This window comes from Muscardinus avellanarius, assembly GCF_963383645.1.
Source record: "Muscardinus avellanarius genome assembly, chromosome: 5".
Taxonomy (NCBI): Eukaryota; Metazoa; Chordata; class Mammalia; order Rodentia; family Gliridae; genus Muscardinus; species Muscardinus avellanarius.
The window spans coordinates 63,220,481-63,235,171 of record NC_137790.1 but is presented as its reverse complement, the minus strand read 5'-3'; the positions used below and the strand labels follow the sequence as shown (position 1 = coordinate 63,235,171).

Sequence of the window (14,691 nt, the reverse complement as noted above, 5' to 3'; positions counted from 1 at the left end):
ACCACAGACTTGAGATCCAGAGCACCTTAAGTGAAGTCGTAGTGACCCAAGGGAAGAACCCAGGGAAGGCACAAACTTCTGAAATCATGGGAAAGAGGAATAACAATGGAGCAATGAATGCCCACAACCCCACAATATCAGAACCTGGTAAAACAGAAATACAGAGATTTCTAGAAGATCAAATCAGGAAAATAACTGTAGAAATAATACAGGTGTTTCGAAAAGAATTCAGAGAGAGCCAAAAAGAGATAAAGGATGTAATTAATGAAGTTGAAGGCCTCAACTCAAAGTACAAACAACCGATTAGACCACATGGAGAATAGAATCTCGCTCTTAGAAGATGATCACTCCAAAAATGAACACATAGTTTCTAATTTAGAAAAAAAAATCCGACAGCAGGAATCTGACATTGAAGAAATATGGGCCCATTTTAAGAGAGCTAACCTAAGAATAATTGGAATAGAGGAGGGAAAAGAAGGTGAAACCAAAGGGATCAACAATCTCTTCAAGCAAGTAATAGTAGAAAATTTTCCAAACATAGAGCAAGAGGTCGATACACAGGTCCAAGAAACTTATAGAACTCCCTTTAGACAGGATCAAAGAAGAGGATCCCCACTCCACATAATAGTCAAAATGACCAATGTGGAAGCCTACAGAGAATCTTAAAGGCAACAAAAACAAATGGCCAAGTGACATTCAGAGGCAAATCAATTAGAATCACTCCATACTTCCCAAACCAAGTCATGAGAATCTCCACAGATATCCAATCTTGGAAGTTATATTGGAGTAACATATTCCAAACTCTGAAAGAAAACAACTTCCAGCCAAAAATTTCCTACCCAGCAAAACTTTCTATCAAATTAGATGGGGAAATAAGAAGCTTCCATGACAAACAGAAACTGAAGGAATTTATGTCTTCAAAACCAGTGCTACAGAAAACACTCAAAGAGATTAATTACAAAGAAGAAATAGGTAACACACACCAGAATCAGAGAAACAAGATTTTCCATCCAACAGACAACTAAGATTGGTTTCATTATTTATGTTAGTCTTTTACCTATCTCTAAATTGTATTATTTGCTTTTGTTGCTAATTTTTAGGATTTCTAGTTGAAATATTAATATACCTTCAGATATAGCATTTGGAAATGTTTATCCCATTCTATCAGTAACTTTTAACTCTGTTTATATTGTCTTTGGATATATTTTTTTTATTTTTTAGGGAGTTTATTTACCCTTCTCTTGCTTGTGCCATTGAAATCATATCCAAGAAATCACTGCCAATTTCAATGTTGCGAGGTTTTATGACCCAGATTTTCTTCTAAAAGTTTATAGTCTTAAGATTTATATTTAGGTCTTTTATCTATTTTGAGTTAATATTTGTATATGGGATTAGGTAAGGGTCCAATTTTATTCTTTTTCATGTAATTATTATTTTTCAACAATATTTAGTTAAAAGATTAGTATTTCCTCTACCAAATGTTTGTGGAAACCTTGTCAAAAATAACTTGACAGTATATGGAAGAATTTATCTCTAGGCTTTTATTTAACTCCAATGGTTTATATATCTGCCTTTATAACAGTACTACACTGTTTCAATTATTGTAGCTTTATATGGTTTGAAATCAGAAAATATATATCTTCTAGCATTGTTCTTTTTCAAGATTGTTTTGGGTATCTAGAGTCCATATTCCATATTAGGATAGATTTTTTTTCTGAAAAATAAATAAATATATGATAGTTTCACCTAAAAAAGAGAAAAGAAAAAAATATTCTCTGGTAAGAAAGAAAGCAAAAAGAAATATTGAAATGTTATCTTTAAGTCATCAGAAGCTTGGTATCAGACAAATGAAACTGTTATGTGAGATTATCATTGTTAATTTTTGATAAATTGCTATAATAGTAGATGTCAACCACTAAGCCAAGCATGGGAAGGAGGGATGGGGAGGGAACGGGGTGGGATCAGGTAGGGGCTAACTGGGCGATATGTGCATGTATGTCTACAAAAGTATTTTTTTATCCCATTATGATGTATGAATACAGTGCACTAATAAAAAATTATTTTAAAAAAAGATTTTAAAGGAAAGAAATGTTCATTAAAGCCTAATGTGTCAGAGAAGTCAGGAAAAACAAAGACAAATATCCATTTGGTTTAGCAATAGGGGTGTTGATATTGACCTTGTAGAGAGCAGTTTGGAAGGAGTGGTAGGACAGAAGCAAAATTGCAGGGCAGAGATGGTAATTGAGAAGAGGGAACAATTCTTTGAAGAAGTTGGGTGGTAAAACAAAGATGATAGCTAGTACCTAATGGTAGGTATAAGGTCAGGATAAAATGGGAGAGGCTTTCTTATATTTAAATCTTGATGTGCTGACTCAAATAGACAGACAGACAGGGAGCAAGAGATGGAAGGGGAGGGAGAGAGGAGGTGGAGAAAGAAGAGGGGAGAGAGGGAGGTGAGAGAAAAGATGCTGAAGAGAGAAACAATAATTGATTAAGTGGAAGGAGGTGAGAGGATTTGAGTTCTAGAACATATATGAAGGGATTCGCCTCTTTTTGCTATGGAAGCCTCTTTTTGCTATGACAAAAAGAAAGGATGTACGTGTGCATAGTCAACATGTGTTATTATTTTTATTATTGTGTTGAGGTAGGCTCTTAATGAAGTAGATGATGAAGGAGAAGAAGGAACTGTTAATAGCCAGTCAGAAGAAAGCGAGAACGAATCGGATAACTCTCTAAACTCTCAATCTAACACAAATACAGACAGGTATGGTATGTTATATGACATGAATATCTATAGCTCTTGTTTATTTTCCAAGGTTATTTCAAATTCTTTTGTTGTATCATGTTTTTTATTAACTTAGGGTATGCTTTTATTAAGATTTTTTCATTTTGATATAATTTTTATAAATTTTAGGAATAGTATAAAAGGCTATGTGCTTTTTACCTACATTCACCAGTTATTAAAATTTCCCACATTTTTTATTATTTTTTTTCTTTTCCTGTGTAATTATACACACACATGCACACATATGTGCATGTATGTATATATATATATATATATATATATATATATGCACACAATTTTTGAGAACCATTTTAGAGTAAGCTGCATTGTTCATGTTCCTTTATCCCTTAAGTACTTCAATGTGTATTTCCTAAGAGCAAGAGAATTTGCACAACTACAGAAAAATGATCACACTCAGGAATATATATATATATATATATATATTGATTATATAATATTATTAAATCCTTTGTATTTCTCTAATTATCTCAATTTTTATGATCTTTTTTATTGTTTGTAGAATCAGTCATGATCACTTATTATGTTTATTTCCATGTTTCTTTCAAAAATCTGAAATCTTTACCATCTAATCTTAGTGTTTGTCTTTTAGGATGTTTTTACATTTTGTTTTGTAACCCAGAGACATTCTATCTCTAAGCTACATCCCTAGCCCTATTTTGTTTTTTCTTTGGAAACAGGGTCTCACTAAGTTGTGGAGGGCCTCATTAAATTGCTGAGGCTGGCCACAAACCTGCAATTCTATCTCAGCTTTCCAAGTACTAGAATTACAAGCATGAGCCACTAGGTCTGGCTTATTTTCATAGTTTTGAAGAAGTACTGAGTAGTTATTTTATAGCACTACTTCTGACTTGGTGTTTCCTTATTTTTTTTATTATAGATTCAGATTATATATTTCAAGCAGGAATGCTTCTGAAGTGATGCTGTGTCATATACAATGATGAATATCAATGACAGTGATATCATTGGTTTCATTATTGGGACTAATAGTTTTCATTACTTGGTGAAAGTATCTTTTTTCATATTTGAATTTCTTCTTTTATGAAGTATTTAGTTCACTTGCCCATTTTTGATTAGGTTATTTGTTTTCTTAGTGTTGAGTCTCTTGAGTTCTCTGTATATTCTAGATATTAGTCCTCTATCGGAGGAGTAGTTGGCAAAAATCTTCTCCCATTCTGTTGGCTCTCTGTTGAGGTTCTTGATGGTTTCCTTTGCTATATATAATCTTTTCATTTTTATGCAGTCTCATGTATTGATTTGCCTTTTAGTTTTTTGTGCCTTTGGGGTCTTGTTGAGAAAGTTTTTACCTGTGCCTATGTGTTGCAGTGTTGGACTTATGCCCTCTTCAAGGAGCCTCAAGGTCTCTGGTTTAATTTCCAAGTCTTTGATCCACCTTGAATTTATTCTTGTGCAGGGTGAGAAAGTGGAATTTCCATTTTTCTGCATATGGTTAGCCAGTTTTGCCAACACCATTTTGCATTCTCACTGGCAATATATGTGTTTGGACAACAGAGTCTCTTGTCAGGTTTTTTTTTTTTTTTTTTTTTTTTTTTTTTGGTGGTACTGGGTGTGAAGTCCAGGGGCTTTTCTACCTCCAGGCTATACTCCCAGACCTATTTTATACTTTATTTGGAAACAGGGTCTCACTAAGTTGCTGAGAGCCTCACTAAGTAGCTAAGGCTGGCTTTGAACCTGTGCAATCCTCCTGTCGCAGCCTCCCAAGTGCTCTGATTACAAGTGTGCGCCACCATGCCCTGCTCTTGTTAGGTTTTAAAAATATTTTTGCTAATAATTTCATAGATGAGAAATCATATCTAAGGGTAGTTTTACTTGGCACTTCTTTTATAAGAGTTAAATAGATTTAAAGGACATTATAATGAATTTTGTTTTCATATCCTTTGTTTCTAGTCTTTGTTCATTAAAAGTATTAGTGTTTTACCTATGCAGTAGGTAGTATTATCCCTAGTTTTTTGTTTTTAAATTTTGTGATGGTTTTTTTTGCTAAGTGTAATATAGTTTTATCATTATATTATTATCATTATTATTTGTTTATGGATCTTGACTTATTATTTTGGAAAAAATTTTCCCCAAAAACCCATGTTATAGAGGAACTCACTCATGTTTTCTTCTAGTACTTGTGTGGTTTATTTAGTTCTCTGATCCACTTTAAGTTATTTTTTCTTATATGAAATGAGATATGGATTCGTTTTTTTAAAGAAGGCTATCCAGTTGTTCCAATATAATTTTGATTATAGATGCTACCTTTGTTATATACTCAATTTCTGCATGTCCTTGGATCTGTTTCTGAACTTTTGTCTGGTTCACTGACCTTATTTCTCTAGTCATGCTCTAGTACCCCACTGTTTTATTAAGAGAGGAGAGTTTTTTCGGTGGTGGGGGGGGGGTACAAGGAATTGAATCCAAAGGCATTCTGCCTTGGAGCTACACCTCTAGCCCTATTTTTTATTCTTTTATTTTGAAACAGGGTTTCACTAAGTTGCAGAGGGCCTCATTAAGTAGCTGAGGCTAGCAGAAAACCTGTAATCTTCCTGTCTCAGCCTCCCAAGTACTGGGATTACAAGCGTGCACTGGGTTAGAGTTTTTTTTTAATAGATTTTCTCATAGCATTTTATTTTTTTTGTACTGGGGATGGAACTCAGGAGCATTCAATCTCTGAGCAACATCCTCAGCTCTATTTTTTTATTCTTTATTTTGAAACAGGGTTTCACGGAATTGCAAGGGTCCTCACTAAGTAACTGAGACTGGCTGCAAATTGCAATCCTCCTGTCTCAGCCTCCCAAATGCTGGGTTTACAAATGTGCGCCACCATGCCTGGCTTTTTTTTTTTTTTAAATTCAGAGTTTTCTCTAGGTTAATCAGTAGATTTCTGTATAAGTGTGCCAGTATCTCTGTGCTTTTAACATATTTCTTCTGTTTGGTGCTTGTCTAGCATTTCTCCTCTATCATTTTGGTCCTTCTCTCTTCTTAAATTTTGGTCTTCTTAAAAATGGTCTGTCCATTTTGTTAATTTCTCAAAAAGAACCAGGATTGGATTTATTAGAGCTACTAGTTTCTTGATTTCTTCTTTATCAATTTTTATCTTTATGTTTATTTCCTTCCTTGTGCTTTGTTTTGGTTTAATTTTTTCTAGATTTTTGAGTTGGGAATTTAATACATTTATTTTCATTATAGTTTTAACTGAAAAATAGATTAATTGCTTATGGCTCTGAGTTTTTCTTTAATCATGACTTCAAATATATATCATATATTTCTGAAATAGTGTTTTTAACTTAAGAAATGAAGTAATTTCAGTGTATCTCTTTCCCTTTACCTAAGAGTTGTTTATTAGAATTTTCAAAGCCTCTTGGTTATTTCTAGTTTTATTACATTGCATTCAGAGAGTGGTTTGTAATATTTCTACTTGTGGAACGTAATGATGTTTTCTTTGTGACCTAATATATGATCATATTTTTGTGAATGTTCCATGGGTGTGCTTAAGAGGGTATAACTCTCTTAGCAAGGTATAAAGTTCTATATTATATCCATAAGATCTGTCTCATTGATTATGTTGTTTGGTTCTTCTGCCTCCTTACTTTTTCCACTATCTTTTACTGAGAGTGTTGTATTAAAGCCTTCTGCTATTAATGTATGCCTGTTTTTCTCTGCATTTCTTGCTGAAGTATGTATAATTGCTTGAAATCAAATGCTTTTTTTGTATTAATGTGATTTTGGGGGGCATATGGATATCCATAATGTTACATTTTTTTTGAATCATGACTTTCAGCATTATATAGTATCCTTTATCACTAAATGCCTTTTGGTTCAGTTATATTTTGCCTCACATTAGGAATGAAATCTTTCTTGTTTCATATTATCTGATTTAGCTTTGCTTTATTTGTTGTCTGTGTTGGTCCCAAATTCATGGCTCAAGCAATCCTTCTACCTTAGCTTCTCTGAGTTAAGTGGAACTACCACTGTCATACACCATTGCAACTATCTATCTTTGTTTTTTTATATTTAGCCCTTTATGTTTTAAACTCTTTATATTTAGCCTCTTTGAAATTATTTTGTGTTAGGTTTGTTTCTTGGGTCTGGTCTTGTTAGGTAGTTTTTTCATTGCTTTCGTATATATGCCATTTATATACCTTTTAGTTCTTGTTTTTTATTTAACCTTTCACTATCAAATATGTATTTTAAATATTGTTTCATTCATTTATTATTTATTTATTATTATTTTTTGTGGGTCTGGGGATAGATCTCAGAGGTATTTGACCTCCGAGCTATACCCCTGCCCTATTTTTTATTCTTTATTTTGAAACAGGTCTCACTAAGTTGTGGAGGGCCTCACTAAGTAGCTGAGGCTGTCTGCAAACCACGATCCTCGAGTCTCAGCCTTCTGAATGCTGGGATTACAAGTGTGTGCCACCACGTCTGGCTCTCATTATTAATTAATTAATTAATTTGTTTGTTTATTTATTTATTTATTTTTTTGTGGTACTGGGGTTCCTGGAAGCCCTTCTACCTCCGGGCTACACTCCCAGACCTATTTTATATTTTTGAAACAGGGTCTCTTACGCCAGCACGGCTGGCTTCGAACCTGCGCGATCCTCCTGCCTCCGCCTCCCAAGCGCGGGGATTACAAGCGTGCGCCACCACGCCCGGCTCATTATTTTTAATTCTACCTATTACTTATACAACAGTGAGTCATACTATTCTTTCTGTTCTTCTTCCCACTTTTTATTTGCTTTGATGGGACATAAACTATTTTTATGTCATGCTTCTACATATATCCTCATTTAAAAAAATATTAGAGCTACAATTAAATAATAAAATGTTTATCATCAGCCTTTTTATGGTATTTCCCTAGTTATTCTTTGGTTGGATTTGTTTGATGAAGCTCATGCTATAGAGCTTATGAATGTAGTATTCCCTGAGTTCTTTAGAAGTTTTTTGAGCTGAGCGTGGTGGTGCATGCTTGTAATCCCAGTGCTTGAGAGGCTGAGACAGGAGAAACACGCAGGTTCAAAGCCAGCCTCGGCTACTTAGTGAGGCTCTCAACAACTCAGTGAGACCCTGTTTCCAAATAAAGTATAAAATAGGTCTGGGAGTATAGCCCGGAGGTAGAAAAGCCCCTGGGTTCCACCCTAGTACCACACACACAAAAGTTTTTTTTTTATAGCTTTTTTGTATGAAGGACAGCTTGGTTAGATATAAGTCTTTGGCTTATACTTTGTCTGGTTGAGTTTCTTCAAGATGTTGCTTCAGAGCCAGGTGTGGTGGTGGCGCACACTTGGGAAGCTGAGACAGGAGGATCGCACAGGTTCGAAACCAGCCTAAGCTACTTAGTGCGGCTCTCAGCAACTTAGCGAGACCCTGTTTCCAAATAAAGTATAAAATAGGTCTGGGAGTATAGCCTGGAGGTAGAAAGCCTCTGGGTTCCACCCCAAGTACCACCCAAAAAAAAAATGCTGCCTCACTTTTGTATAATGCTTTTGAGAAGCCTGATGCTGGGATAATTTTCTTGCACTTAACTAGTAATTTTGTGTTTTTGTCTCTTGTGTATGTAATAGGGGTTCACTCTTTTAGATCAGAGGTCATCCACCACTCTTTTGGATAATTCCATCTTTGACTGCTGGCTTCTGCTGAGATATGTGAGGAGACCCACAAATCATATGCCTTACCTCTTCAGAACTAGCAAAATATTGTCCAGCAATACTCTACAGAGCATGCTTTTCAAATTTTCTTAATTTGAACATAGTTTGCAATGCGAACAGGCTGAGAGTTTCTCAAGTCCTGATTCCTTTTTTTTTTTTTTTTTTTTTTTTGGTGGTACTGGGGTTCCTGGAAGCCCTTCTACCTCCGGGCTACACTCCCAGATCTATTTTTACATTTTTTGGAAACAGGGTCTCCTAAGCCAGCGCGTGCGGCTGGCTTCGAACCTGCGCGATCCTCCTGTCTCTGCCTCCCAAGCGCGGGGATTACAAGTGTGCGCCACCATGCCCGGCTGATTCCTTTTTGTTTAACAGTTTTCCCTCACTTTATCTTGCATTTTGTAGTAGCCTTCAGAAGGCAGCAGGCTGGACCTTCAGCACTTTACTTTGAAATCTCCTCAGCTACATTTCCAAACTCATTGCTTACAAAGTTCTGCTTTCTACACAACTAAGATTTCTGCCACCTTATAATGAGGATTGCCTGTCCCAATTTTCAGTAACATGTTCCATTTTCCTTCTGAGCCTTTACTAGATGCTCTTGTAACATTCAGTTTTCTACCAACATTCTCTTGATGATGGTATATATATTCCCTAAGCCAGTATAGGCTTTCTTCTTATTTCCTCCTGAGCCCTTACTAGAAGAGTGTTTAACATTCATTATTTCTACCAGTAGTCTATTTAAGGCAATCTAGGCTTTTTCAGTCACCCCCCCCAATAATCTGCTTTTATTCATCATTTAAAGCAACTTCCACATTTTTAGTTATATATCACACTAACACTCCATATCCAGATCCAAAATCTATATTAGTTTTCTTAGGGTGCTATAACAAATTAACATACACTTGGTGGTTTAAAACAGTAGAGATTTGTTCTCTCACCATACTAGATGTTAGAAATCTAAAATAAGTTTCACTAGGCTGGACTCAAGATGTTGGTAGGGCCATATTTCCTCTGGAAGCTCGGGGCAAGAATCTGTTCCTTACCTTTTCTTCCTTTGGTGGCTGTCAGCATTCCTTGGTTTGTGGCTACATTACTCTGTCTTTATCTTCACATCACCTTCTCATGGTGTATGTCAATTCTTCCTCTGCTTCCCTTTTACAGGGATGCAAATGATTTAGAGTAGTCCATCCTGATAATCTAGGATTATTTCTTCATTTCATGAACCTTAATTAATCTGACCCTTTTGAGTCAGAGAAGGTGGCATTCACAGATTCTAGGGATTAGGTTGTGGGTATCTTTTGGTAGATCATTTTTTAGCCTACGTAGATGGTGTAGATGGTGATGTATTATTTTGGTTGTTATTATTTCCTATAACCTGGTTCTTAAAGTATAAACATTAGAGACAGTAATGAAAGTATCAGATTGAATGTTATATAAAGGTCTTTGGTGTTTTGGTAACTAATCCCCTTTGAATGAACTGTATCATGAACCTTTTGCTAAATAAACCTTTTAGCAACCTCTAGACTGAGGTTTATAGAGCCAGTAAGATAACTTCCTTCCTGTTTTTTCTCTTTTTTGGTGGCAACTTTATTGACTTAATAGTTCATATATAAAGTTTATATATATAAACTTTAAGTTGAATACTGTATTATATATATATATATATATATACACATATATAATATGGTATTCAATGTTTTTAGTACATCCATAGTTGTTATATAATACATATAATATAATGTTATATATTATGTATATAATATAAACAGAATATATAATCACTACTATATACATATATATAATATAGTATTCAATGTTTTTAGTATATCCATAGTCATATAATCACTACTATAATTAATTTTAGGATAGTTTCATCACCTCCAAAAGGAACTTTATGTTCTTGGCTGTCAAACCTCATTTCCTCCCAAACCTCTCAGCCCTGCATACTACAAGTCTACTTTCTGTCTATATAGATTTATTTGGAAATTTCATATGTATGTACATACAAATATATATTTTTTTCATATGTATATATGATATATATATATATATAATGTAATATGCTTTCTTTTGTATCTGGTGTCTTTAACTTAGCATAATATTTTAAAGATTCATCCATGTTGTAGCATATATCAATGTTTTATTTATTTTAATGGCCAAGTAATAACTTCATTGTAAGGCTACATTTAACTCATCCATTCATCCATTCATTAGCTGGTAGACATGAGTGTTGCTACTTTTTACCTCCTGCCTCTTTAAAGTCTTAATCTAAGCGAGAAGTTTATAAATGAACCAGACAGTTGAAGATTAAGATATAAACATTGTCAGTGTTGAAAATGTTTATACCTTAAGGCTTAGCTCTGTAATGAAAGGATGTGGAAGTACTAAGCCCCTAAACTGCAGCTCCTCTTACTGCTTCTGTTTGTTCTTCTGATGCACAGGGACACATTCTGCTAGAATAAATTTACTTTATTATGAGTACAGAATGTCTGCTCTGTGGAAAAGTCCCTTTATAGACAGAGAAACTAAAAGGCCATATATGCTTAATGCCTGAGCCATATGTGCCTATTTACTTTAGAGAAAAAGAGGGAAGGATGGAGCCATACCTCAAAACTGCAGAAAGAGCAAAACATGCCTTTATTTTATTAGGGACCAAGGTAGATAGGAAAGTGGGAAGCAGATGGAATAATTATTTCTAACATAAAGATGATAGGTATTTAACTGTCTTATCAGTTAAAGAGAAAGGCATTTTTCTTTTTATATTCTGAAAGTCCTTCAAATCAAACAAGCATTTGAACAATTTACATGATAGTATCTAATAATTCTACTATACCATATTGTCCTGTAATTTATAGGTTTCTCCACCAACTAAAGGAAGAAAATTCTGAGATAATTAGTAAACTATGGACTGATATTCAGCAGAAAATAGCCACACAGTCACAGATAACCCCTCCAGGAACTCCATCTTCTGCTGTTTTATCAGGGGACCAACGAAGAGGTTTGTTCTGCTTTTGCTTTATTTCTAGTAGCTCTTTCTTTAAACACAGTCATTTAAAAATGAATGCTCTTTAACTTTGACTTCCTTATGTAGCTTAATTGCTTAAAATACTAAGGTAATTAATTAATTAATTTCAATCAATTAATTTCAATTAATTAATTTCAACTAATAGCAATTGAAATACTTTTTAAAGAAAGATTTTCTCCTTAAAATCTTGATAAAAAATGCTTTTCACAATGTTCTTCTGTTTAGCTGCTCTGAATGCTACCGATGCTGTCAAGAGAATCCAAAGCAGGCTTCAGCCTGAAGAATCTACGGAGACTGTAGATTCCAGTTATGTTGTGGGACAAGTGCTAAACTCAAGGAAGCAAAAACAGCTGTTAAATAAAGGTTAAGTCCCTTAATTTACAAAGATATATTATTAAACTTGTAACTTGATATGCACCTATCTTAATTTCTTAGTAAAAGATTTTTTTACCTTAAGCTTATTCAGTTAGATATACTTAAGAATCTGTTTAAGTATAGCTAAGAAATTCTTCTTATTTCACATTACTCTGGAAAGATGGTTCTATTATATTCATTATAGATAACATGAATCTTGTTTAAACTATAGATTTTGGCCGGGCATGCTGGTGCATACTTGTAATCCCTGTGCTTGGGAGGTGGAGACAGGAGGATTGCGCAGGTTCGAAGCCAGCAACGCTGGCTTAGGAGACCCTGTTTCCAAATAAAAAAATATAAAATAGGTCTGGGAGTGTAACCCTAAGGTAGAAGGGCTTCCAGGAACCCCAGTACCACCAAAAAAAAAAAAAAAAAAAAAATATATATATATATATATATATATATATATATATATTTTATTATAAAAATGGTGATAACTTGTATAAAAACTTTTTATAAATCATGAATAACAATAGTCAACAGGTTTTTCTTAATAGTTTTGTAGTTATAGTTTTTCATGGTTTTAAGTGCAGTGACTTCTCTCATTTTCAGTGAAAAGAAAACCAGATTTGCATGCTCCTTCCAAGCAGAAGAAAGACATGTTATCAGCTAGCACTGCCTCTGCAGATTTACCAGGCAGCAAGAATTTCAGCCTGGATATCCTCAAACACATGATACATGAAGTAGAACATGAAATGGAAGAGTATGAACGTTGGACAGGACGTGAAGTCAAGGGACTGCAGAATAGTCAGGGTCTCACAGGCTTTACTTTGTCGCTGGTGAGCTCCCTCTGTCGCCTGGTTCGGTACCTTAAAGAGGTAAGTATGTGAGGTTATTTGAGGTTCTCTTCAGCCAAAACTTAATTTTACTGCAACCTCCAAATACAGTCAAATTTAAATAGCTCTGTTTAAAATACTTCAGTTTGACTTTTCAGTTACTAGAAGAGGGTGTATTATCAGTGCTCCAACATATAGGTACGGGTACAAATTTTCTTAATGAGATCTCCAAAGCATAGGAAGATTAATAAGTGGGAAGGCATTAAATTAAAAAGCTTTTGTGCCACAAAAGAAAGCATTGAGAACTTTGAGAGCCAAAAGAAGGAGAGAAGATCTTTGCCAGTTACTCCTCTGATAGAAGACTGATATCTAGAATATACAAAGAACTTAAAAAACAGACTTCCGGGAAGAAGGCAGCCTAGAAAAGCAGCATTTACGAGTCCTGCTAAAACTCGTCTCTGTTGCCACAAAATCAGTGCTTTTTATAACCAGAAAAGACTATTAGCAGAGAAATAAAAAAAAAAATGTAAACACAAGGGACAGAGAAAAAGAAGACTAGAAGAACAACCAGAGACTAGTAAAAAAAAAAAAAAAAAAACAGCTCACTTTGCAGCAGCAGAGCCACACCGGCACCATCTTCCTTCACAGCACCAGGCTCCAGAGAGGAAAGGTAAACAAGGAGCTGAAGTGAGCAGCTGCAGATTATTCGGGTAGAATTCAGAAGTTCTTTCAGCGCAAAGAACGTCTAAAATGCTCATCAATGACTAAAATGCTCATCAACGTCTAAAATGGCCAAGCTCATCACACCTTTCAGGGACTCAGAATGGAGCTCAGAACCAGAAAAGAAATACGCTAGCCTCAAGGCTGAGGGCATGGCAGCGGCTCCATATTGCCAGCAGCAGCGGTGAGTTCATCACGCCCATGACAGCTCCAGATCAACAAGCACAATAACCATAAGTGAAATTGTGGCTCGTACAGGAGAAATCCCAGCACTATACCCCCAGGGACTTGTGCAGTTGTGATAATCTCCCCGGATCTGAGATTTTACAGTCTAACCCAGTGAAGGAGTAGTGATAGCAAAGATACCACACTCTAGTTGCAGCTCCCTGTGGGAAAGTGCCCAGCCTGGCACCCCCACAGTCTCGTGCAGCCTCAATTAACTCCCTGGGTCTGAGACTTTACGATACAACCAGTAAAGGAGTAGTGGCGGCTGAGATTACCACAAACTCAAGATCCAGAGCACTTTAAGTGAGGTCGTGGTGATCCGGGGAAGAACCCAGAGAAGGCACAAACTTCTGAAATCATTGGAAAGAGGAACAACAATAGAGCAATGAACACCCATAACCCCATAAATCAGAACCTGATAAGAAATTCAGAGATCTTCAGAAGATCAAATCAGGAATGTAACTATAGAATTAATACAGGACTTTCGAAAAGAATTTAGAGAGAGTCTAAAAGAAATAAAGGATGCAATCATTGAAGTACAGGCATCAGTTCAAACTATAAACAATCGATTAGGCCACATGGAGAATAGAATCTCGCTTCTAGAAGAAGATCACTCCAAAAATGAATACATGTTATTCACCACATAATTAGAACCAAGAACAAAAACCACATCATCATAGCAATAGATGCTGAAAAAGCATTCGACAAAATCCAACACCCATTTATGTTAAAAACACTGCAGAAAATTGCGATAGAAGGAATGTACTTTAACATCATTAAGGCAATATACTGTAAACTCAAAGCCAACATTATATTGAATGGGGAAAAACTGCAAGAATTTCCTCTAAAGTCAGGAACAAGACAAGGATGCCCACTATCACCACTCCTTTTCAATAAAGTTCTTGAGACTCTTGCCACAGCAATAAGACAAGAGAAGGAAATCAAAGGAATCCACATAGGAAGAAAGGAATTAAAATTATCCTTATTTGCAGACAACATGATCCTTTATCTGGAAGACCCAAAGAACTCAACCAAAAGACTTCTGGAGCTGATTGACAAAGTAGTTTCTGATAATCT

General features: G+C 35.2%; 1 protein-coding gene across 1 annotated transcript in view; it reads left to right on the top strand.

Annotated features, from left to right (window-relative positions):
* Positions 1-14,691, top strand: part of SPICE1 (spindle and centriole associated protein 1) — a gene marked incomplete at both ends in the record, with an annotated part of 62,812 nt that overhangs the window by 23,446 nt on the left and 24,675 nt on the right. The window contains 4 exons of the mRNA XM_080696365.1: positions 2,649-2,764; positions 11,310-11,452; positions 11,705-11,842; positions 12,446-12,711. Coding sequence (XP_080552491.1) covers positions 2,649-2,764; positions 11,310-11,452; positions 11,705-11,842; positions 12,446-12,711 — 663 coding nt within the window. The remainder of the gene's footprint in view (positions 1-2,648; positions 2,765-11,309; positions 11,453-11,704; positions 11,843-12,445; positions 12,712-14,691) is intronic.